The following is a 26,963-nucleotide window of genomic DNA, read 5'->3' on the forward strand; positions in this document are numbered from 1 at the left end:
CCTAAGCCCTCCCTACCCGGGCAGCGCTCAGCTAATTGTGCGCCGCCTCCTAGGAACTCCTGGTCACGGTCGGCTGTGACATAGCCTGGACTCGAACCTGCGATCTCCAGGCTATAGGGCACATCCTGCACTCCGCGCGGAGCTCCTTTACTGGATGCTCCACTCGGGAGCCTCCAGCTATTGTCACCGCTTAACAGACATACTGCTTATTGTGTATTCAAGCATTGTGGTATAAAAATTGTTTTGAAGATGAGTGTTTTTTTTTTTTTGTTTTTTTTTTAATAAATTACAATCATCAGCCAGTAATGTAAACTTTAAAATACTAAATCATCTACTTTTGTGAACACTGGCTTATATCTTGAATGTACCATTATTACATTTACTGCATAATTCACATTACTTCATCTTTAATTGTCCCCCAATCCTATTAAACCATGCCTGAACTCTCAAAACTAATTACCCCATTTAAAAAAAAAATAGCCACACTGTTTCACCGCTTGACTCCTTCAAAGGAGCAATGTAACTTGTGCTGTTGTACTACACACATGATGTAAGCTTCCCATCTCTTGTAAAAGCAAAACTTTGATCAGCATGAAGTGGTTAACTGCTATTGTCAAGAATGCCAATACAGCATGATTTTATCTGACAGGATTCATTCTTCCTTTTGTTATATCTATATAACTTTTTTTCAGCTTATTTCATAACAGATACCAAAACTCACTGAAGTGGGATGGAATTTCATAGATAACACAATTCACCATGAATTGATGAATAGGTGTTAATTAGAAATGGATGCTGATTGGACAGAATTTAGTTATACTTCAACAGCCCAACAGTGACGTATCTGTCATGCTTGGAGTGACACACATTTGAGAGTACAACTGCAGGGTTGTGTCCGTAGTTGCCTATTATTAATTCTGTGTTTGACAAGTCAATAATGCAAAAATCCAGATGGATGATAATAATGTTTGGTGTTTCTGCCAAATGTTGAAATAATCTATTGTTGATTGAGTGATGAATTGCTTTTCAAACATTCTTTTTTAACAGTTAACCTCATTAGCAAAAGAAAACCCTAGTCTTTGGCTTCTTTCGGCCAGTGTTTCAAGGGCAACTGCCCCTCCTCAATCTGTCTCTGTTAAGAACCACAAAGCAGCAGACAGGTGCTTTCTGTCAACATCCTAGCTAACAAAGCGCACAACAGCAGTGTCCTCTGTACACCATGCTGGTATGCAGGCAGATGGAGAATGGCCAGCGTTCATTCTGAAAGAGATTTGACTCTGAGACTAGCTGCCCCGGAGGTGCAAATTCTTCTTCCCTTGCCATGTGTTAGGATGAAGTGGCAAGCACACCAGCAGCAAGTACGTGTGAAGGCAGCCACAAAAGAATAATGGACTTTATAACCACAAATTTATCATTTCATAGGAAGTAATGTGACACCTTTCTAATCTGAATATATTTCATTCTGCTATTATATTATGCAGTTTTGGCCTCGGAGAGGAAATGATGACCCTCTATGAGGAGACCATGATTCACACTGAAGTTGGAAATGGTATCTAACAGGCTGTAATTAGATAATGATGTAGTTTCATTCTATTGGCAATCACTGATGTTTTTTTGCAAGTATCTTGTATCTGAATGCCGCTGGCCCCACTTTTTTCACAGCAAAAATCGAGATAAGAGGTTTCCGCTGTAGATCTTAGATACAAAGAGCAGAACCATGATTGTACTGAGTCAGGACTCAGACTTGTTTGATGAGCTGGAGTCAAGTGCATCAGTAGACATCTCACCATCACACAAGAATCACTTTAAAAGTGCTTAATATCTCGCTCTCTGGGGGCTCATTTTTTGATACCAGATTAAATTCTCATTTTGCACAAAATATATACTCTGTAATCACCAGAACACTTAATCAGGTGGTCCTAGTTTTATTTTTCATGTTTTCAACTGGACCCTTGCAATCACAAAAGAGTGATATCCACCAACTTAAAAATGACAGCCATTCACTTTTATCAGCAAATGTCAAGATTATCTCTAATAATATTTCAATTGTGCCAGCTCTCAAACCTTTGAACAGTTTGAATCAGTTTGAACATGAGCAAAATAGACAAGTAAGCATTTATATTATTAATAATACTATAAAGAGGCAGATGGTTGAAGCTCAGAATGGAAAAACAGCAAACTGCTTTCTGTATAATGGAGACTAAAATGATTTCTTTGAACAAGTAAAGAAATTTAGTATGAGCCCAGCTGTTTATTTCAATACAATCAAAGCAGATGGTTCCATCTGTATGTTTACATAAATAACAGTACTGTACATATACAGTTAATATCTATATTTTTATCTGTACAGCAATAAGCTGATTGCTGTATATGTAAACGTGTATAGTACATACATACAGTAGAGGGTAGTATACATGGCAGTATAGCAATGTATAGGATTCCTGTAAGCTTTACATGTATACCACATGAAAATGAACACATTCATTTTTGTTGTGCATTTATAGTAACAATAAATGTAACTGTTGAAAATCCCAATTTAAGAGTAGTAATGGAAAACTATAATGCACATTATAATATTATATTTAGCAGAATGCACAGAGGTATACTTTTTCACATTACATGTCCCATGTACTGTAATCATGAGAAATAGTGGGAGATTATATATATATATATATATATATATATATATATATATATATATAGGGTTAGAAACTAACAATATTGTGCTACTAGTCCAAAGGACTAGTACCTTTTGAAACTTGCTAGTCCTGATGTAAACTTACTATTCTTATGTGAAGTGCCTAAGTTGGAATCAACAACAACAACAGTTGGGGTCCCTAAAGATAGGCTAAGATTTTATTTTGCTAAAAAAATAAACACTGTTATAAATTTAGATTTACATCTTTTTTTAACAAAGCACCTTCGTAAACGTTCATACAGACGATCAATCAGACACTTGACAGCACCAGACGGGATGACAAAGGAAAAAATCTTCTCAGCTGTGTCACCTTGCTGACCATGAAGCTACACCTGAAATTGACACTGATGACACAAGTAAAATGTTTCTTTTATTGTACATTACATGTGTTGCTATTTACAAAAATGCTGTCTGGCTACCATCTGCAGTAATTAATGTACTCACGTACACACGCGGTCTTCACTAAAGTCCCAATTTAAAGACGGTATGTTTCTCTGTAGCCCTCAGGATTAAATTGTTAGCTGGCTATTTTTTTTTTTTTAATTAGCAGTGGGAGAAAACCGCTTCAGCAAGTACAGTAGAATCTGCCAGAAGTTATGGACGCTGTGTCTTACTAGGTTTAGATACTAATGAGAGCATAACAAATACAAAAGAAAAACAAGGGAAACGCAGATATTTTCAAGAAAGCTGGGAGACTTTGTATAAATGGATTTACATATATATGTATATATATAAATATAGTCGCAGACACAAGTATCGATCCTACACATAAGATAAATCAAGAAAACATGTTACATTCATTTAGTGAACATTAGCCTATGACATATGACAAAGACCAAAATACACAATTTCTGGTAGTTTAACAAACAATTTCGCTGCAAACCACTTTAAAAAAATAAAAATAAAACAATCCTCTCTGGTCCAGTGATACTAAAATATAACTATTCCCCCAAAATGGATCACAGTATATTTGGAGAAAAAAGGGAAAGCCTTCATGAAGAAAACCTTGTACCTACAGTTAAACATGGAGGTGGTTCAATCATGATAGGGGGTGTTTCAGCAGTTCAGGGACTGAAGACATGTGACTGAAGATTGAATGAATGCAGCCATGTACAACACATTCTACAAAGTACAATGATACCATCTGCTCGTAGGCTGATTGGTAAACAGTTTATCTTCCAACACAACAACAGCCAAAAGCTTATGGCTAAGTCAACTCTGGAATTCTTGAAGAAAACAAAGATACAAGTTCACCAGCTCTCAATCCAATAGAAATACTGATCTGAAAAAAGCTGTAGCCATGCATTGCATATCCAATCTGTCTGAGATGAAGGAAATATGCAAGACAGAATGGGCTAAAACACTAAAACAGGACAGGGGTACCAATACTATTGTTGTGAACACATGCTTTAAATTAAATATATTTTTTATAAAGATTATTTGTTAAATTACTAGAAATTGTGTATTTTACTTTTTGTTTTAATAAAAAGTGGTTCACTAAATGTTTGTCGTTAATCTGTTATCTTGAGTTATGGTATAATAAATATGTAGATACTGTATATATGAGTTATGTATTTAGCAAGAAGAGTGAAACTGCTATTGATTTTGTTTATATTACCATGATTTAGCACACCGGTTTAATTGGTTCCACGTTTTCTTTTGTGATTTTTGCATGCTCAGTTTATTGTCGTTTATGCATAAGGTACATGCTTGTGGTTAGCCTGAGGGCAATGTGAACAAACACATGCCTTCCTAATTTCAGTAAGTGTTTGTATTTAAGATTCTTATTCCTTGTTCAGAATAAATACCTTCAATATTTCTATTAATTGCTGGTAGAAGTCATTCTGTACTTTTATTGTTTATGCTGACCTATTATAATACAAATAGTTATTGGAAACAGTACAAGAATATTCATATCTTTCAGTTTTGCTGTGTGTAGTCACTGGAATGCTTAGATTGTGTATTTTTTTGGCAAGACCACACAAATTGGATATGATACTAAGGATAATGTGTCATATATTTCACCATCTGTGTCTTCCCTTTTGTTCGCTCTAATCCGCAGTCATGAGTTGCTGCTGGTCATTAGTTTCATTCATTTAGGTCACAGTATCCTTTATCCAATAATCCATTACTTCAGAAGCACTATTTTGTAGTTTGTGCAGGCTACATGGAGCGAGTGCCATAAACCTGATAGCCAAAAAAAGTTAATCAAAATCAACAGGGCATGACATACTGGAAAATATACAACATACAGTATAGCTTTATTTCAAAGAAAAATAGCTGTGTCTTTGCCATTGTACTGTTTCATCACAATTTTAATATTACTTGCAAACTGAAATAGTATGAGATTATATAATTTATCCACAAGATCACTGATGGTGACCTCTACAAAGTTCATCATACACAATTAAGTTCTTTCTTCCATCAGGGATTATGCATCATCTTGCATATTCTGTATTTTTGTAACATCTGTCATTATTATTATTATTATTATTATTATTATTATTATTATTATTATTATTATTATTATTTAGCAGACGCCTTTAGCCAAGGTGACTTGCAGAGTCATGTATATGTGTGACTACATTAAAGCTTTTGATACCTCTTGTATTAGTGCCCAGATCATTATAATACCAAAGAGGAATAGTTATTCAGTCGGAGAGGTTTACAGTGAAGGATTAGGATAAGGGTAGCTCTTTCAATTGATGCAGCTCTACATTTCATTCTGCAGCACAGCTTTTGGGGTAACAAAATCAGATAGAACTAATTAGTAGGGCTTTGGTTGGGAAGCTGGTAATAGTGGAGCAGAAAGATTCCTCCTTCATGTGGCTACTGTAGAAAAAGACAGTCATGGATTGTACAAGCATTACACAGGCTAGTTTAATATACACAAAATTAAACTTGGGTTTACGTTTTTAGACAACGTATTCTAAACAGCAGAATGTTGATCAGTAATGGTGAATACATACATATCACTTGTCAGAACTCATTGTGAATAGTCTTTGTGTTAATTATAAACTTCCTTCAGACATTCCTGTATATTCTTCTGAAGACGTTTGTCCTTGCTCTTGAATGACACTCAGTTTAGAAAATATTAAATGGACAGTGACTTTGTGATGTCCTCCAGTCCCCTTGAGGGATTCTATTGCTAAAGAATCAGAAGAATCTTCTGTACATCAGGCATAAAATCATATGTGATTGTTCAGGAACAAACTGGACATACACTGTATCACTCAAAAATACAAATAACAATAGGTAACAAACATGTTCTCTGATAAGGTTTCTTATTCATATTTGACTACGATCACGGATAGCATTTATTTTGTTAAACAAAATCTGTATTTTATCAGTGGAGTGTTGGAAAGAGAAAAGTGAACATGTGTTTAGAAATAATCTCACACTTCACAGTTATAAAGAGATGGATCCCACACATGCTCTTTTCATTTTACAGGCAGGCTGACTACTTAAAATGTCATTGAACTCTAATTAAACCTATTATGTTTTGTGTGCAGCTTCTAAACTTCTTTGCCAAAGAATGTTGTAATACAGAAAGTTTGCACAGACAAGTTCACTGTAGTACTGTTTGTTTTTGTTCTTTATGCAAATAGGTAACCTTGGGGAGTGTTTTTTCCCCACTAAACCACAGATTTACTTGAGATGGTAGAACTTAAAAGGATATAACAGTTTTCACTTTTTTATTTTTGTATCTTCTTGTGTACTTTCCAAAGAGGACAGTATTTTATAAAGTTGAAGTGGCTATTGATGATGTTCCAAGAAACAAAAGTGCCTATTGTTAACGGCAAGTCTCTTGAAGTACTATATTGCTGGAATATATTGCCAGCTTCTTAATGAAATGCTCTATTACAATCTTTAAATGAGTAATTATAAAGACTTTATTCCCAAGATCCCGAGCTGTATCTTCTTTAATGGCACATCAGCTCATGGAGAGCAGCCAAAAAAAAAACCTGCCAGGAGAACAATATTCTTCATTATTGCACTCGTAAGAGAAGATCTTTGCTCGCTCTAATAAAGTCTTAATGGACAATGGCTGTGGGAATTCTTCTTTGATGACAGTCATAAATAAAAAAACATAACTCCTGGACATATGTGTGCTAATGTGCTGTATGTAACTTTTTTCTTTCACCTGGTACAACAAATGGCTAATTCTACGCCATGGGTAATACCACCAGAGATGTCAGTGTCATAGGCAGTGTTTGAGTAAAACAAATTCTCAAATCAAACTATTTATTGTCATGTCATTTTCTTAAAACATCTTTCTTGACCTCATTAAGAGAGAGTGAGCACATGATACTGAATTGTCCCTAATGACTTTGATACTGATGTTGCTTATGGCTGATCAAGATGGTGATGTGTGCGTGGCACATCTGTTTGGATTATTGTATCTGATTATTTTGCTGAAAATTGAGATACTGGGCATTGTATGCTGTGTTACACTCTATGGTGAAGCTCTAAATTAATACAGTATACATATATTTCAGGCAGGTGGTAATTTTGGTTTCTAGGAGGATTCCATTATGCAATACACTGCTTTATTTGCAGTGCTGCAGAACAATTTGTGGTTTGACTAATGAGCAGTGAATCATCCAGTTGAAAGTTACACTTATTGTGAATAAATCCCATAAAAAGGAGCCATTTTTCTTTATTTGGAAACACATGGTATTTTCATGCTTTTAAAGCACTTTGTGTTTGATTCCACTGATATGTGTGGCTTTCACAGACAATTGTATCTTTAAAAGACCTAGGGGTAGCTCAGTACAAATATAACATTTTGTTTTTGGCATTGCAATGCTTTTTTTTCCTGATATCTGCTCATATAAGAAGGGGAAGTACTTTAAAGGTCGAAAGTTAGAATACCACTGTAACTATTTCCTTCCTGACCACTCTTCATGCTTTAGCCCATTCATTTTAATGATCTTCTAATCAAGGAAATCATTGTCAAGGAAATTAGCTGTTGTCACGCAGCTTTAGTTTGCATTGCTGTCCTGTAGCTCATGCCAGGGATACAGCATCAAGAGGTCAGTGACTTTCCCTCAGTGTGAAAGTGGCATTTAGATTGGATAAGACTTACAGGTAGTGGACAAAAAAATGGGTAAATGAGGGACACCAAGTATATTGAAAGCAAGGGCTTCCACACAGGTGTGGCTCATGCTTTAATTAAGCAAATAACATCCCAGCATGCTTAGGGTCATGTATAAAAATGCTGGACAGGCCTGGTTGCCTATAATTAAGGCTAGCATGGCTGCAAGAGGAGACCTCAGTGACTTTGAAAGAGGGGTGATTGTTGGGGCGCGTTTGGCAGGAGCTTCAGTGACAAAGACAGCTCAACCTGCTGATGTTTCACGAGCAACGGTGTCTAAGGTAATGTTAGCATGGAACTCTGAGGGAAAGACATCATCAGCAAAGGGCAACAGTGGGCGGAAGCGCATACTCCAGGATCGTGATGTCCGTGCATTAATTCAAAGAGCAAGGCAAAGCAGGCAAGCAACTGCTGAGCAATTGACTGCAAATTTCAACCTAGGGCGCGAGCAGCCAGTTTCATCAAAAACGGTCCGCCAAGAACTCCACAGAGCGGGATACCATAGTGGCCCAACGCCCTATTAAGTGACTTTACATTTATATGTAGAGTACCACCAGTAATTTGCTATATCTACAGCCCTGCTCAGTTTGTCTTTTTTTTAAAATTCATACTTCTAATTTAATTGACGTGAGCACAGATGTTGTGCATGCTTATGAGCTCCTTTTAGCACCCACCCTTCCCACCGCCAGGCAATTCCAACAATTTCCTAAAATAGATTTCCTAGATATTTTTTTGTAAAGCAGAACACATTGTAATGGTAGGGATATTACATGGCACTGCTGAGGGAAACATTGTGATAAAAGCCATCAGTTGCCTGTAGGAGGTATAATTTACCATGCAACGCCAGGTATGTTATTTCCTATGTTGTAACTGAAGGAAGAAAACTCCAACAGAAATGATATGCTTTTCATAAATATAATGCAAGTTTAGCTAAGGGTATATCACCCCAAATTGGCATTTAGATACTAATAGCAGACACTTGGCATTTTAATTATAGCATTGCCCTTTCATAAGACTGTATGCCTAAAGCTTTGCTTTATGTCTTTCATGTCCATTTCTGCATTTTTATCCTAAAAGAACTTGCATTGTTGGGAGAGATGCTATTATTATTGTATAACTGCGGTTACATTTAACATTATAGAGGATAAAATAATATATGGGATTGAAATTCAGAGGGAGATAATTGACACATATCATAATGATGATAATAATAAGCTGCATATTCAATAAGTTACATCATGAAAAAAAAACAATAACATTGACAGTAATTAACACAAGTCTCATAGGCAGTATTAATGTGAGAGAATGATCTCTTAATGAGGCTGGTATTTTGCGGCTGACATGCTGTACTATTCTCTCTGGAATCTGTATCTATTGATTTTCAGTTTAGGAGGTTAGACTTTTGCGTGTTTTTTGTTTTTTTTCCTCTTGTAAGAATATCCCTGGATATACAGCACAGTATAGTAATCTCATATTTGGGTGGGGTTCAAAAATCACATAAACTTCATTTAAATGGGAATTGAAGTCATCTAATGCTTAATTTACCAGTGCACATTTTCATTTTGAATGGGGTGTTGTGTGATAGGTCAGTAGAAGTGCACAAAAGTTACAAAAAATGATTGCTGTTGCCTTTTCAGGTTCGCCTAACACTCGTGTGGTGTAAATTATTTTTCCCACTGTAAATGCTCCTAAAGGAACAAGAACTTCCCTTAAAATCATTCCTTTTTGGCACCGCTAGCAATTCGTTCACAACTGATACAGTACTGTTTTGTAACTTGATGATAACTCATTGTCATCAAATTTAAATCCAAATGGTTTATTCAATCTTTTCAAATGTGACTTGTCATTGCGAGACTGTCTTGAGGCACACTGATTGGTTTATTACATCTTTCCAGAACCGCTTTCATTTCATTGTCTCGTTTTGCATTCTGATTTCTATGAGTGAACCTCATTGCTACAAAACGGCATGTAAACAAACGACGAAACATGCCTTGTTTCTCTTGCTACAAAAAGTTGGACATTGTTCGAGCTCCAGAAAAAAACCTGAATCAGACACAAGTCGCCGAGCAATTTGGTGTTTTCCGTTCTGGTGAGTTGCTTCACCATTCTGTTAAATAAATGTGTACCTTGAATGTCTTGAATATTGCTCCTGTACAGGTATTTATAATTAATCTAGAGCTGCTGCTGCATTTTTTAACGTGTGTAGGGGTGCTGTGTTAATTTAGTTTGACAGTTAGTTTATTAATGTTATTTTGTCTGTTACTTTATTATTATAGTTTATTAACATACACTTGCCTATTGCTTTTCTCTTACTTATTCTATTCATTTCATATGTTGATGTACATGTGACATGTAATATGTATTTATTTATGTATTGATTAATAATGTGTAATGGTCAACTCTGTCTTAAAGAACACTTCATCTAAGAGAATACTTTGCTTGCTTCCCGAGGGGTGTTCTGTGCAGTAATTCTATATGATGGCAGACGTTGCATTGAAGACTTTTATTGAACGAAGCAGCTGTAAGAATAGTTGCCACGGTAAGAGTCAGAAAATAGGAAGCTTGTATTGAGAGGAGGAAGCTACAGTACTGATGTGTATTTACGCAAAAGTGAAAGCACTGTAGATTGTAAAGTAACAGAACTGTTCATATGAATAAAATCAGTATGTATCTTAATTTGGTTGTCTATTCCTGCTGTGTTTTTTAGTGGTAAATGTTATTCCATTAGCCCATGGCATTAAATTAGGCCTGTTTGGAGTTGGCTACAGTAATGCAGTTGGCACATTCATTAGGTCTTATGTAACATATTGATTGGTGCCAATAATTGATGGTGCTGATAAGAGACAGCTAGAGAGGTAAAATAATAATAATAATAATGAATATGTTCTAAATTAGACCATTGAGACCAGAACATGTACAATGTCAAGTTCATAAAAGGTAATTTATTATTTAGTGTTGCTCAGAAAGGACTGAAAATGTACCACAAGCTGCCTTGTTTAAGCTATATACTGTTCTACTGAAAATGCAACAAGCTAGCAGAGTAGTTGTAGTACATAGCAATTTGAGTGGCTGTAAATTCAATGTGTTGAATTGAAGTAAATCAACCAGAAACCATGGATATAGGCTTTCAAAAAAAAAAACATAATACAATTGCTACTTCAATCTGATTGTCCTAGTTTTGTTGAGTGTGTGGAAGCCATATGTGTGGGTGGTTTGTTTTGGAGAGAGGAGGATAAACCTGTACTTGTTATTTATTTTTAAAAAATCGACTTTATTATAGCTTTAGTTGCTTACAGTAATTAATTTAAAGGGTCATCCCATATGTAATCAATCACCAAAAACCTCAACCTCCTTTGATTTGGATAACAATTTTAGGCCTGATGGCATCCCGTTCATGAGATACAGCTCATCAAAGTTGAGCCATTTTGGACCCCCCACCCAACCTTCCATGGTCATAACTTTGTCCATAATTGACACAGAAAGGTAGTTTATGGAAGTTCCTGTGAAGTGTAAGATAAAAAAGTTGTGTGATTCTGTGACCTTTGACCTCACCCAGGTCAAATTGCGTAATCTTGGATTTTTGTCAGTTTGATAGATTGTAGCCTAGACCCTTATCTATATTTCCTGCAAGTTTCATTTTGTGCCTGCCGTTGGTTGAGGCACAGCACAGAGTTGAATACAGAGTGTCAGGTGAATCTTCTAAGTGAAGCGATTACACACCTAATACAATTAAACAATAATATTTAGTTGTAATCGAGTATACTCACCTGTTGAATTGAAGCTGCAGTGAACTGGTGCAGCTGTAACAGATTCATGTTAATTAATTAACCAATTTGGGCTATTAACACATGTGACTAAAGTGTAGCACAGGTGAACAGATCAATACTGAAATGTGCTGTTCATAAAGTGAAAAACAAGAAAACTCAACAATGACTCAACTAAGGTGTGTCCTTAAACCTGGTACTCTTCCAAAAAAACATTTATATGCTATACTTATCAGTTCTTGACATTAAATGTTTGTACCTCAAATTCTTGCAGTTTTGCAGTCTATTTTATATTGAAGACAATTTGTTGCACAAATGGCAAGTACTTCCAATGGCTTTCTTGATGTTAAAGACATCAAAGCATGTTGTGACCCATTTGCAAAGCATCATGGAGTGTGCCACACTAAAGGTCGCACCTTAACAAAGAAGCAGATCAAAGACCACCAGAAGCTGAACTTTGTTTATGGCCAGAAGTTATGTTACCCTTGTATGAAGTTGCTAGCCCATTGTCCTCCTGACCAAGACCAGACATCACCTTCAACACAAAGTGAATCCAAGGAGTCTAGTTCCAGATAATCCAGCCCTCATGCTGTTCAAGGCAAACAACCTGAAAGCAACGAAATTTTCAAAGCAGAATAAACAAGGCCTTAAAGGCAATACAAGAATCTGGACTGAAAAGAAGGAAATTGTCACAAAAGGTATGCAGCTCAGAAGATAAAGAAGGTTGGCGAAGCAATGAAGAGAAAGCTAAGAAAGGTTTTCTCACAAACAGATGTGGAAGACTGTGAAACAATCAAGGAGCAGGCTCAGGCATATCAAGAGATGATGAACCAACTGAAGGAAAAATGTAATTCAAATATCAGTCAAAGTCAGCAAGTTCATATTTTGACAGCTGTCCCAATGTCTTGGCCTATACAGAGGACTACTGCTGAGTTTGGCGCTACCTACCACATGTCCAGGACAGCCAAGGCTTTACAAGAAGAGAAGGGATGCCTATCGGATGCAAATCCAAAAATTGGGGGGAGAACGCTAACAGAGATTGCTCAAGTGGTAGAATTGTTCTACAAGAAGTAAGATGTTAGTTGACTCATGGCTGGAATAAAACAGTCACATGTAGTTTAAAAAATATGTTATATAGAACAGTAATCATGTTTTTATAATTTCAATAAGAAAAAAATACACTACACTAAAAATACTACTACAACCACTACGACTACGACTACTACTAATAATAATAATATGAACTTACGCTTGTCAAGTGACCCTGGGGATGCTTGTACCATAGCACTTCTCTTACACTGTCTTGTACACTAGATATTCAGAACATATTTTACTGAAGCACCACAGCCGCTATAGGTACCCCCAGTGCTTTGGCATACTATACCCTGCTCCAATACACGGCAGCGGCACCATATAGACTTGCTACATATAACGATTTGGTAGTGGATTTTAATACAACAACTTTTGTTTACGTAATATGCATTATACAAATCAAAAGATGTGAGTGACATTTAATGTGTGACTTATAGTATTCACACATTGTCAAACAGTTTCTGTTAACAGAGAAAAAAATAATTAAAAACAGTGCGTGAATGCCACCTGACAAACCTTCAAAGGTTTAAAACTACATTTGAATTCCTGGCTAGCAAACAAACCTTCAAACCTTTGAACCTTTGAACACAGCCCTAATTTTATTTGACCATGACAAACAAATAGAAGTTATGTTTTCAATTATTTGCTAATGATTACCATGTATGCTCAGCCAGTGTCATGCTGATTGTATTTGCTCAAAATGTTTCAGCAAATGGGACAGCTGTGGGTCAGAGGATCTTATTGGGCTGTGAGATTCCCATCAATGACACCACATTTTCCTATTAATGCGATATCTCTATGGAAAGAATATTTGAACCAAACAAACCTCAATACAGCAAAAATCTGAACAAATGCCTGTCAGAATATGAAAAGCATAAACTTTTTTTATGACCAAATATGATGGCACCTCTCATAGTACCTAGCCCAATTTAGACTTACCTCATTTTCGTGCTTGCCATAGGTGCAAAAACTCTTAACAGTTCCAAGCTAATGGATGCTGTTCTTTCACAGATTGCCCATCTGTGTGTAAATAGACTTAGATCACTGAGCAAAGTGATTGTGCATTGTTTATTAAATTGAGTTTGTTTTAATTCAACCCAGCTATCTGGAGATACAGCGTTACATGTTAATGTGGGGAGAAATGCTCATTTAACCTAGCCAGAGCAGGATATTTACATATCAGATAGGTGCAGACTTCAGGGATGTTGTGGGTTTTAAGACAAAAATATGCAACTCCTCCAAAACAATTGCTAGCAGTTACAAACAGTGCATTTCAAAGAGGCCAAACTGGCATTTGTGTAGAAATGTCTGTATAGTAATTACCCTCTTGTGACATTTCTGTAGTATCTGTGGATGTTGTTAAGCCTTAAAATATGGTGTTTAGTTCAGCCTTTGAGTTCATGCTTGTTGAATGAATTGTCATCATAACATGATGTAGCATCTCTTCTGATATACTGTATTTGTATTAAAGTGTTTGATAAAAATCAATTTTAAACTTGAAATTATTATTATTATTATTATTATTATTATTATTATTATTATTAGTAGTAGTCGTAGTAGTCGTAGTAGTAAAAGCACAACATGTTAATATAACATGAATCATTCAAATTTTCTGTTTGCATTAGCATGCAATTCAATAACAGCAATTGATCAATAATAAAGTGCAGCTTTGCACTGCTAACAGCTTTCGTATAAAAGGTTATTTTCAAAAGACAACTGGTCCACTGGGGCTGTTTTGAATTATGCCAAAATATGTTATCCTTTTTTTAACTGAGTACAGTATGTTGTGTATGCTTAATATACTTTAGTGCAGTATAAAACAAACATAGCATTTAATAACCAATCAATGCAAATACATACATTCATTAATTAAACAGTTTAGTGAGGTGTGACACATTGTAAATTAATTGTTGGTCACTCAGGATTCTAGGTCTAATATTCTGCTTTGAAGTTGTCTTCATTTGATAAAGTCAACTACGATTTGGCTGCCACCTACCTTTGTAGTGTAATGACTAAGCCCTTGGACTTTTCTGAAATCTCACAATTGTTCAAATTGCTTTATACAGTATGATAGTGCTGCTGTGAATTTGCTTCAGAGATCCCTGCATTCTTACCATGGGTGAGAACAGTGAGAATGATGAACTATGAATACTATGAACACGGAAAATGGTTGTTCTTTTTCTGGTTGCAGCCTTTGCGTTCATTTTATTGTGACGTTGGACGTGTCAGAAAATGAGCGGATATGGGATACGGAAACAATGGCATGTCTTCAGGGACCAACCAGTATGCTGCCCGAACAGTAATCTGTGGCAAGGCAGCTTCAGTTGTCAACATCAGTGATTTTTGGAGGGGCTTTAAAAGAGAAAGACTTAATCACCCTGAAACCCCTGGGAAAGATATCAAATTTTACCTGGTTCACGTTATGCTGTTTTAATAAAATGCGTAGTTGAGTTTTGTGAATATAGTCAGCTCAAGTAGAGAGAGACCAGAGAAAAAGGGCTTAGGCATTATTGCTGTGACTGTAAAACCTATTGCACAAAACTGAGTGTGAAAAATGTATTCCGAGATTGAAGCTGACATGTTATCATAAAATGCATTCAGCAATAATTTGGGGACACGATATAGGTCTGGGTGTTGCAGAAATAGACCTTCCAGTTTCAAGACCAGTCCCCCTTTAGTCACATGCAGCATCTCGTGTCAAAGCACTGCTTATATGGAAATAAAGAGAAAACACATCTGTTTTTATGCCGTTTTCACCCATTTTTTTTCTTCAGTGATAGAAAGGAAGCTATTATAAAACAGGTGGCCATGCATAGCTGTCTAGGATACAAATTGAGCCTGACAAGACTGATGTCTCTTGGTCTTTGCTGTTATTTAAAGTAGCAGCATTAAGGGGGGAGCAAAGAGACAGGGACATGTGTGCCTCAGTGGAATTTAACTAGCTAATCAGGCTCCTCATTCATGTATTTATTTTTCTTTTTTAATTCCTCCTGGTACAATACGGGTGTGATGCTGCCAATTTGCAAAGACCCCTCCAGTGAAATGATAATGGTGTCTCCATTTTAAGGATCGGGGCTGCATGCAATATGGGCACAAGTGCTGCGTTCTAATAATCTCAATACTTTTTCTTCCTGGGCATTAGTAAACACTTCTTTTTCTATCATTTAAGGCCAAAAGGCATCTCTTCAGCATGTCTTTTGAAACAGTGTAATGTACTGAAGTTGAAGTTAAAACATGACTAAGGCTGGGACCAAAACTTAGACAAACCGCTAATCGCACTTAACAAAACTGTATTCAATAGCATTTTCTTTTTTTTTGTAAGTACCTTATTTCTTCTACTCATAAAAAGAAAACGCTATTAAATACAGTTTTGTTAAGTGCAATTAGCGGGTTGTCAAAGTTTTGATTTGGTCCGGGCCTAAGAGTAAAAATGTAAATTCTGCCAGAATAAAGGTAATAGATTTGGAGATATGTTTACGAATAGTTGCTGTAGTTCATTAAACAACCTGTAGTGGTACCGTATCTTCCCAGTAGACCTCAGTCTCACACACTATATACCAAATAAGCTTTCCTTTGGTTTAGTTACTGGGCTCATGAACTGAATTATTTCTCAGCTGAATGTTGTATTACTTTGTGATAATGGATTTTCCCTGGAAAATCTGGACATTTGAGGCCCTTGATGATCAAGTAAGTCCTTGTCTGGCAATTTCTGCATGACCCAGAGGGATAAACATGTAATAATAATGTAATTAATAATGAGCCTTCTTTATCTTCACGATGGACATATTTTCAAACCTTATAAATGGAAAGGAGCATGTTGCCTAGTGAATGTCTAATGCAAAGTTGACCATATTTAGGACTGGGTGTTCTTATATAATAGTTTTGGTATTATTATTATTAGTAGTAATAGTGGTAATAGTCATAGTCGTAGAAATAATAATAATAATAATAATAATAATAATAATAATAATAATAATAATATGGAAAATGTTTTGCTTTATTAGTTGCACTATTGTATTTGTGTACTTTGTAATTAGACCGCAAAAAAAGCATTTATTTTACAATTAAAAGCATACAGCATTTAATAAAAGCATGTCTCATACCTTTTTTACACCTCAACGAAAAGGTGAAATGTGTACATAACTTTCACAATGGTTATTTACCAATTACACTAGGACTATTATAAATCTGTCTCAAGGAGGATGACTGACAGTTCCCTGAAGCTGCCCTGGTGGTCCTGGCCTAGTTTCACCCTGTTCATGTTAATCAACTTTACAAATCCATTACATTTTGAATTAGTTGGCACTGACTCAGCAGGCATATCTTAGAGGGGTTGAAAGGACAGAGGGTAGGGAAATTGAGAACCAGAGGCTGATGCAACAGATGGTGCAGAGATTGGAGGCTGAGGTGAATCAGTGGGACAGTGATAATATAGCTAGGCATTTTCCTTGGATTAGACCTGACATAACCTGACCTTTTTTCATTATTGTCAGCCTGGATTAGAAGCACTAAACATTCTAGTAGATGGTTCTATTTATTTTAAACATTTAAAACAGTTGATTTGGTCTTTAAAATTAAAACATGGTTATTAAACAAATATTCTGAAATTTCTAAATAGACTTATTCACTATGCATTAACTCTTCAGTAATTTAAATCATGTTTTTTCAAAATTTTATTTAGATTTTTAAAATAGTCTAGTCTGTTGTTAGCGTCTAAAGAACAGTTTAATGCCAGGATGGCCAAACTTCCAAAACTTAAAAAAAAAAAACTACCAATGGCCGAGAGCCACAAGACACATACTGTAAAACATTAAATGTTTGCAAGCGAGACATTTTAAGTACTAGCATTGTTTTAAACATTTTTCTTTAATTCTCGCGAACATTATAACGGAATCTTGCACTTACTCTGTGTACTACAGTAGTTATCTCTTGATGGCAGCAAAATACACAAGAACAAGAGAGAACATGGCAGAGCCTTACAGTTGCTGTGTGATTTGTATTGTACTGTAGATCTACAGTGTATTAAACTTTAAATGTAACACTATGGTGTTTTTCCATTATTTCTGTTTATACTGTATGCATTATGTACTTTAAATAAAATATATTCAGTTATTATGAAGCAAAATATGATGCCCTGATTTCACTAAAAGCACCACATAAAAAGACACATTTTTGTAAGGATTCTTTTGGACAAGCTCTTCCCTTGAGGATCTGAATGCTGGGTTTAAAAAAAAAAAAAAGAAGCATTTTTTTTGTATGACTGCTGCGCGTATTAAATACTTTTGTACCTGCTCATGACGAGACGCAAGATATGTAAATATAATATTAATTTTAGACCTGCAATATAACATTTAAACATGCATTCTCTAGTCTAGCGCCAACATTCCAATTTTATAAAATGATTAATTTATCTGAATAAGGACGTTTGGCATTAGCGATATTCCATTCCATGCAATACAAAACTTGCTTGAGTCATTACATCAGCTCATTTACTGAACACCAAAAGGAGCATCTGCTGACTGCTGAGGCTTGATTTAAAAGCTAGCTTATTTTTCCTCAAGTCTGATCTAGGAGGATATTCTGACGAACAGTTGTTGTGATTTTTTTTCATAATAGTGTTTGAGGCTGCTCGCCTTGTACAGACTACAGTGTGTAAGCGATTTGTTGCAGATGAGACACAGAGATTTACCACTGTTTTCAGTGAAAGCAAGCTTTTTTCCATTCTTGCTCATACTTTTGTTTATTACTCGTGGATGGTTTGCTCAATGCCATTGTCTCCACGAAACGATCAAGCACGTCCTTCAAAATTATGAAATTAATTTTCAGGTGCAGATCCGGCGTTCAGTCGAAATAATCATGCACCAGAGTGCGGTGTCGAAGGTCATCGAGTGACAAAATGTCCTTTCAGTGAACACGCAAGCTCAAAGAAACTGAAGAGAGAAGGGGAGAGAAGAAATAATAAACTTGTTTATTTTTACTTTTCTCTTTTCTTTTCGCTTTTATTTATTATTCTTTCTTCAGTTCATTCGAGGCTGCAAAGTGTGTGTCACACAGCTTTTCATCGGGAGCCACACTTGAGCTGCTGGGAGTCACATGCAGCTCACGAGCCGCTGTTTGTCCACCTCTGGTTTAATGCATACATAAACTTCATTGTATTCAGATTTATAGAAACAAATTTGAATATAAAAAAAGGATCCTAAATAATGCGCAGTGTATAACAGTGGTCCAAATATGTTTAGGAAATCTAAAACTTTGTAGGAAGCTCAATTTAATGTTTTTTTTTTTTTTGTCAGATATAAAATTATACATGGTTCAATATGAAACCTCACTCACCAAAAAATGACATGCAGTCACTGTGTTTCATAATAAATTAATAGATTTGTGTTAAGATCAACATGTCTTTGTTTTTTTTCTAGGCTGTGAACACACTGCATCAGAGAACTCAGACCAGACTGACTCACTGTGGCCTATGAGCCAGTGAGAACAAGGCTGCAAAAAGATGCTGGTGCCAAGCTGTCGGATGATGCACATAGCCAGGCCAGTGGTGGTACTCCTGTGCTTCCTTCTCTTAGCAAATGGTGAAAGTAGGTATTTCTTCTTATTGTTCTATAACACTCCCTCCTGAGGTCTTGGCCACAATGAACTTCATTTAGCAGAAACAAGGGAGCTTCAAATAAGCTGCCTTTTCAGTTAACCATTGTTGGCTCACAATAAAATGTGAAGAATGGTTCTATGACAGATTATTGGAAATGTAGGCATTTCTGCAAGTCCAAAATACATTACTAATGCTAGAAAGCATTTACATTTTTACCTGATGCTTTGATTTTTTAATGTACTGTGGCAAAGTGGTAATGATGTGCAGGTGAGTGCAGTGCAGAATAATCACACAGACAGACGTTGGTACAGGTGCAAGGGTGTTTATTTAATTTAATAAATGTCCAGAGCCTCAAGGCGAAACCTGTAAATAATAATAGTGCTGGAAGTGATACAGCGGCGTGTATCACTTCTAATTGTATTCCTACGGGTTTGACCCGCAACCCCAACGTCCCGTTCCGACACCCACACTAAACACGAACACAAAGACAGTGCGTGATACAAGTGTTAAAAGGTGCAAACACAGAGACAGTTCCGAAAGTGAGACAGGTGAGTGGTGAAGTCCGGGTTTTCGCTGGCCTGCGGCTGCAGCTCCGGATCGTGCTCAGTAATCTTAGTGAGACAACAACACACAAGACACACAGTGTTAGAACACAGACACAAAACACTCACGGTCGCTTTCACGTTTCGGGCTCCTTCTCGGTTATATGTTTTAACCATATGCAAAGGAACAGATCACTCAAGGCATGCCCCCTATTTATACCCTCGCCCATGACCCCGAGGTTAACGAGCGCATCCGCTCCTCCAGTCCTCGGATGCCACGCCGCTTACCGTCTGGGTCACTGAGCTCGGGTGCCATGGCTCCGCCCCCTTCCGAACTGACCGACTTCCATCTACCCTACGGAATAAATTGCCGTGCCATTTCATTAAGGGTACTCTGTTCCTCGTATACCGTGCTCTCACAGGTCGAGAGGGAGATCTAACACTAAGACTCATTCGATCTTTGTCACATGTACCTATAAAACACTGTTGGCCATTGAGATAAGAAACATACACTCCTTCTGATTGCAAGGACAGTATTTCTATGAAGATAAATATAATTATTGTGCACAGTACAATTCTAGCTGGGTAATGCAGTGATGTTTTGTGAATGCTCATTTCTGTCTGTTAAGGCTAGTAATAATAACCTGTAGAGAAAAAAGGAAGATACATCAATAACTGGCATGCTTCAGTGCATACAAGCATTATAACAATGTTAAAAATATAGTATGAGAAGGCTTAAGACTTTGTGTTCTCTGCATCATTGGGTTGTATTTATAAATATCTTCCCTACAATGGTTAAATTAAAAGAGGACATTTGGGTATGCAAGACAATACTATATCCGATAATAGTATGCAAGATAATACTATATCCTTCATTGATGTCAACGATAATATTAATCAGTTTAATAAAACAACACCCTTTGAAAAACAGCGTTTTGAAAATTAGTGACAATATACAGTAGTAATATTTTAATTAAGAACTCTGCATTGCATAAGTAGGTCTTTGTTCATAAATATGCTAAGATCCTGTAATTTACATTATGTATATATATACATGTATGTATGGCTGTCTAAAAAGTTCTAGGCGCCAGCTAGGTTTTATTGAAAACAGCTGTAATAAAAACAAACAAGTGCTTTTGGACCCTGTCGTAACAGCTGCTCTGCTATAGTATTTTTGACAGCTGTTCTGGTTTATAGTATCAAAGCCAAAGAAAATTGGCCATGAGTCAGGGGACTTCAGAAACTGTCAAACAATGACCAAGGGACAGCAAATTGGTGTCCAGTGTTTAACCATTGAAATAAAATTACTATCGTTATACTGCCATTTGCTGCAGGTTTTCTGTGGAAATACACTTTAAAACACAGCAACAATGCTTTATTCCTACTGAGGTTGCACAGTCTACCATTACACTACCATTACACTGCTGCAGTGTGAAGGCTCTGAATTGTATATGTCGTTTTTTTGTGCTATTGATGGTAAAAGATACACCATGTCACTGCCATGTTTGCAGCTGCCTGACCGCCATTCTTAGGGTTATCTGAGTCTTCAGATCAGGAAGAGCTGGAGCAGAAGGACAGTAAAGCCACTTTGTTACTTTATTACGCTAGAATTTGTGTTGCCTTTCAGAATTTCCGAAGGAGAAAATCTAGAAAAAGTGCTTTGCTTAGCTTGGAGAACTTTGTAAATGCTTAAATGTTTTTGTTTGTGTCCTAAAGCCTAATCAACATCAGGCACTGGAGGATTCAGTGAGGCTAAATTGTCTCAAAACAGAAAAAAGGCAAAAGAAATTGAAACGTTCAGTCTTTTGACATCTGGAATCAATAAATAAGGCTGATTTTATTTTAAGATAGCACTATTGAACCGATATCTCACTTCGGTGAATGTGCTGTTTAGTGTAAATTACACTGTGTAGTTCCTGCAGTAATGCGCTTAAGCCTTGCCCTAGAACCACTAGGTCTTATTATTTTCTATGGAGCCTTACAGTGTTAGATCATTTCTACTGATCAAGTGGCAATCTGTTGTAATGGTCACAGTGCTTCACAACCAACACACTGCTGCAGCCCAGATATCTTGAATGTGAATGTACTTACACCCAAGGGACTGAAATGAGACTGTACCCTAATACCTAGTGTATCAGGAGACCGACTCAGGAATGTCTTAAGGATTGGCTTCTCTATCCCCGATTCACAAGCATGACGAAGCTCTGTTCTTGATGGACTGTTCTTATTTTATTATCGGTTAAGACACCATGCTTATATAATCTGGGGCCTCTTTGAGCAAATTATGTACGATTTTCCAAGTCATACCCACATTTGGCTCCCTCATAGTGTAGATTAGTATCTCATAAGGAATCATCAAGGGCTTCAAATGGAATGGTGCTATAAATCCTTTTGCACAGTTCTTCTTCTTGGTGTTTATTATGTGTGTGTGTGTGTGAGAGAGAGAGAGAGTTTGTTTGTTTGTGAAAAATGGTTAATGTTGTAAATGCTGAGATGAATAGTATAAACACCTAATCCAACATTTTTTATTTCTACTATTATAGTTAATTCCCTTTCTTGTAAAGATGTCTCAGTATAACACACACATAAATATAAATCCAGTGTTAAATTCAATACGTTTTCATCAGTCAGATAAATGTTAATGATATCTTTGACTTTCATCCATTATAATAAAAAGTAACTGCTTGTCATTTTGATGCAAGATGTTTAAATTATAGACAATCTGTAGCTAACTGCCTTGCCAAACCTAATTTGTACATTGTTATAATGCCTAACATCTATTTAAGCAACTTAGACAGACGTCTCACACTGATCCTTGTACTTCTGTCCCCTTCACACCTGTCTAACATACCACCATGTGGCACCATCTGTGGCCAGCCTAGACACCACAACCTAGATTAACACTATCATATTTTATATAAAAAAAAAAGGTTGTTATGTTTCTTCCTTGCCTTTCCTTTTCAACTTTTAACTTAGTTTCACACTACTTTGTATCAAAAGGTTATAGTGTTTTGTTTCTGTAGTCATTTCATAATGCCATTGTTGTTCATATACAGTGCCTATAGAAAGTCTACACCCCCTTTCAAAATGTTCACCTTTTGTTGCCTTATAGCCTGGAATTAAAATGCATTAAAATAGTTTTTTTTTTCATTTATCTACACATCCTACCCCACAACTTCTAAGTGAAAAAAATATTCTAGAAATTTGTAGAAAATTAATTAAAAATAAAAACTGAAATAGCTTAGTTGGATAAGTGTCCACCCCCTTGTAATAGCAATCCTAAATTAGCTCAGGTGTAACCAGTTGCCTTCCAAATCACACACCAAGTTAAGTGGCCTCCACCTGTGTTAAATTGTAGTGATTCACATGATTTCAGGATAAATTCAGCAGTTCCTGTAGGTTCCCGCTGCTGGGTAGTGCATTTCAAAGCAAAGACTCAACCATGAGCACCAAGGTGCTTTCAAAAGAACTCCGGGACAAAGTTGTTGAAAGGCACAGATCAGGGGGTGGGTATACAAAAATATCAAAGGCCTTGAATATCCCTTGGAGCATGGTCAAGACGATTATTAAGAAGTGGAAGGTGTATGGCACCACCAAGACCCTGCCTAGATCAGACCGTCCCTCCAAACTGGATGACCGAGCAAGAAGGAGACTGATCAGAGAGGCTACCAAGAGGCCAATGACAACTTTGCAAGAGCTACAGGCTTTTATGGCTAAGACTGGTCAAAGTGTGCATGTGACAACAATATCCCAAGCACTCCACAAATCTGGCCTGTATGGTAGGGTGGCAAGAAGGAAGCCATTACTCAAGAAAGCCCACCTTGAATCCCGTTTGAAGTATGCAAAAAAACACTCAGGAGATTCTGTAGCCATGTGGCAAAAAGTTTTGTGGTCTGACGAAACTAATATTGAACTTTTTGGCCTAAATGCAAAGCGTTATGTTTGGCGCAAACCCAACACAGTGCATCACCCAAAGAACACTGCCCTACTGTGAAGCATGGTGGTGGCAGCATCATGTTATCATTGGCAGGGACTGGGGCACTTGTCAGGATAGAAGGGAAAATGAATGGAGCAAAGTACAGAGAAGTCCTTGAGGAAAACCTGCTGCCCTCTGCAAGAAAGCTGAAACTGGGACGGAAGTTCACCTTTCAGCATGACAATGGCCCAGTCAGAGCCCTGACTTGAAGATTGCTGTCCATCAATGCTCCCCAAGGAACTTGACAGAGCTTGAACAGTTTTATAAAGAAGAATGGTCAAATATTGCCAAATCTAGGTGTGCAAAGTTGGTAGAGCCCTATCCCAACAGACTCACAGCTGTAATTGCTGACAAATGTGCTTCCACCAAGTATTAACTCAGGGGGGTGGAGACTTATCCAATTATGATCTTTCAGTTTTGTATTTTTAATATAGAATTTTTTTCTCAATAAAAACTTTTTTCCCCCTAACAGTGTGGAGTATGGTGTGTAGATAAGTAGAAAAAAATCCTCATTTAAATGCATGAAACTGAGGCACTGAAACAACAAAATGTGACACTTTCTTGCATGCAGTTATTAGTCACTAGTCAAGCCTGTTTAAAAAAAGTATAATTATTTTCCTAAGGATAGTTGGTCATGCTTTAAAAGCTGTTAAATAATGCACACTTAGTACAATAAGTAGTGTAATTTGTGGGAAGTTCATGATTATACCACAAATTAATGTGAAAACATACATATTGAGCATGTGTACAATGGCTTAATATGATTTCAGTACTAACCCAGCCTTTGTTGGCATAGTCTGAGTTTAGTCTCAATTATAGGAAAGACCAATGAACCAGCGCCTCATTAGTTATAAGCAGTTTTTGAATAAGTCCTCATGGCTGTCACCCGCACACCAATCTGCTTGCATTCCATTACTTCTGCCCAGCCCTTATATAAGAAAACCTTCATTTTCTCCCACAGGAGCCTTATAATATATTAAGCGCAACATTAGGGAAATAAAAGCTAATGATGGTGTATTCCCAAAGGAAGTAGTGCTGTAAATCTTGGTAAACTTGTGTTTTATGTTCATCCTAATATAGATTATTGTAATATATAGTAAACCTTTGAGGCGCTTCACAAATGAGCATTTTATAACAGTTCAAATTAAATCCCAGTGCTTTATTTGCCTGCACAGTAATTTTATTTAATCAAGTTCGATTTCTTTTTTCTTCATCCTTTTAATTGCATATATCTTAAAAGCTGCAGATAGTGGAGCAATTTCAAAGGCGATGAAGAGTTGGGAAGACTAGGATCCACACTTGCAATGTGATCTATTTCTAGATAGTCTTGTATTCAGATTGTCAGTGTTTGGCCAAACTGTGTATCTGCATTTACTACACCTTTTTTTACCTGCAAAGAAATGGAACAGAGTGTTTTCTCAAATGCTGAAACCTGTTTAACACTATTATTATTATTTGTTTTTATTTAGCAGAGTGAATGACTGACAGTCTATTGTTTTTCAATCAGCCTTTTGAAAGGCTGGTGCCTGCTTGCCAGCTGCACTGCTTTGGTCAGTCAATTAGCATTGGGACTAGTGAAAATAAATACCAGAGACTGTGGAGTTTTACAACGCAACAAAATATGGAGTTGATGTTTTGGATCAGATGGCACGTATTCTGTGAAAGCTGGCTCCCGACGGTGGTCTGTTCAGGTGTATTACAATGCATTGGACCTAGCAGCCATCAACTCCTGGGTACTTTACAAAGAATGCACAGAGAAGAATTTACCAAGGAGAGAATATATTTTACAGTTAGCACAGGAACTTTGCAAGAAGCATTTGGAACAGAGGGAGACTGCCAAGCTGAAGCTGGCAACCCCGCTGAGAGCCGCAAGAGACACCAATGCCAGGTTGGCAAGTGCAATAAAAATAAAACTTCGAACTGCCCTGTGCAGAAAGGCGGCATGGAGAAGCGCATTATCTGTGTTGATTGTGAACAGCCTTAGACTCAAGGTAAAGGAATACCCTTTTGTCGAAAAAAAGAAAAAATAAATGAGTCTTTTTTTATAACTTCTTGTGATGTGCGCTTCTGTAAAATGTTTTCTTCTAAGTTTATTTATCTACGTTGTTCAGTTGCTTTTGCGCATCTGATAATAAACCGATTGCTGTTGAAAAGAAAAAAATGTATTGCTATCGTTTCAGTTTTATAAATATGTATGTTGTAAACCGATGTCTGTTCAGATGTTTATTTATTTACATTTTCTTGTTTTGATTTGTAAAATAAATGTTCATATATATTTGCTTCGGTTGTTCAGATCTTTATGTGACGTACTCAATAAAAAAAAAAAAAAAATTACATTCGACTGTTTCTCCTTTCGTTATACTGTTTACAGTGTTTTGGATACAGCCGTCAGAAAGATTGCTGCGGGGCTTCTAGGTATATCTCCGGTCCTTCTAGTGTTAAAATACACCCCAAGTTACTGTTTTGCACAGTATCTAGTTTCAGGCTAAAGCTTATATAATGAACAAATACACTTATGTTGTTGTCATTACATTTTTAGGCTGCATTCACACTGGGTCAGTTTCAAACACCGTTCACACTTATCTGTGATCAAAAGGATCAAGTTTGTTTGGATGCCAGCTAAAGTTCTTTTTTTTTGGGGGGGGGGGTCCTTTTCCATTTTTTTCAGGACCGAGTTCGTTTGTGTCACAATGCAGTTTTCAAGTGCCCTCGGTTTGTTTATATGGTGTGTGAACCGGATGTTTACAGTATCCTGCAAGGTATATGGAAAGATGGCAGCTATTGATGGAGTGCTCCGGTTTTTAATATCTCATGTTTTAGATTTTTACAGATTGCTGTGGAAGAAAGCACTAGGGGAGCTAATTTAATGAATACGTTTCTTGAATGCCTACAGTAGGATAATGCAGTTTACGTAATTCTGCATGGTTCATTTGAGAAAAGACTGAATATATTTGACAATTTTTGTGAGTTTTGTCCAGTTTGGCTTGGATTTTGGTGTCTGATCACATTTTCTTTCAAAGCTTCAGTTTCTCGCACTGTCCATGTAGTTTAGGATTACTAGATTTCCACAGTGAAAAACGAGTTTGTTTTTTCTTCAATTCACTGACGCTGTAGCAACTCTGAAGACGTTAGCAAAAATAACAGTATATAAAATAGCACAATAATAGTTTAAAAATTAAACATCGGGTGAAGGTATTG

General features: G+C 36.6%; 1 protein-coding gene across 28 annotated transcripts in view; it reads left to right on the forward strand.

Moving 5' to 3' along the window:
• The window catches only part of LOC117421380 (receptor-type tyrosine-protein phosphatase delta-like), a 607,967-nt gene that overhangs the window by 407,658 nt on the left and 173,346 nt on the right, over positions 1-26,963 (forward strand). For 27 of the 28 annotated variants that reach the window (XM_059030127.1, XM_059030157.1, XM_059030132.1 and 24 more), the window contains one exon: positions 19,069-19,236. In XM_059030127.1, the coding sequence (XP_058886110.1) occupies positions 19,152-19,236 (85 nt within the window). In that variant the 5' untranslated portion in view covers positions 19,069-19,151. Of the gene's footprint in view, positions 1-2,970; positions 3,055-19,068; positions 19,237-26,963 lie in introns of those variants that run through there. The other variant, XM_059030152.1, reaches the window with a different exon arrangement.

This window comes from Acipenser ruthenus, chromosome 1 (assembly GCF_902713425.1).
Source record: "Acipenser ruthenus chromosome 1, fAciRut3.2 maternal haplotype, whole genome shotgun sequence".
Taxonomy (NCBI): domain Eukaryota; kingdom Metazoa; phylum Chordata; class Actinopteri; order Acipenseriformes; family Acipenseridae; genus Acipenser; species Acipenser ruthenus.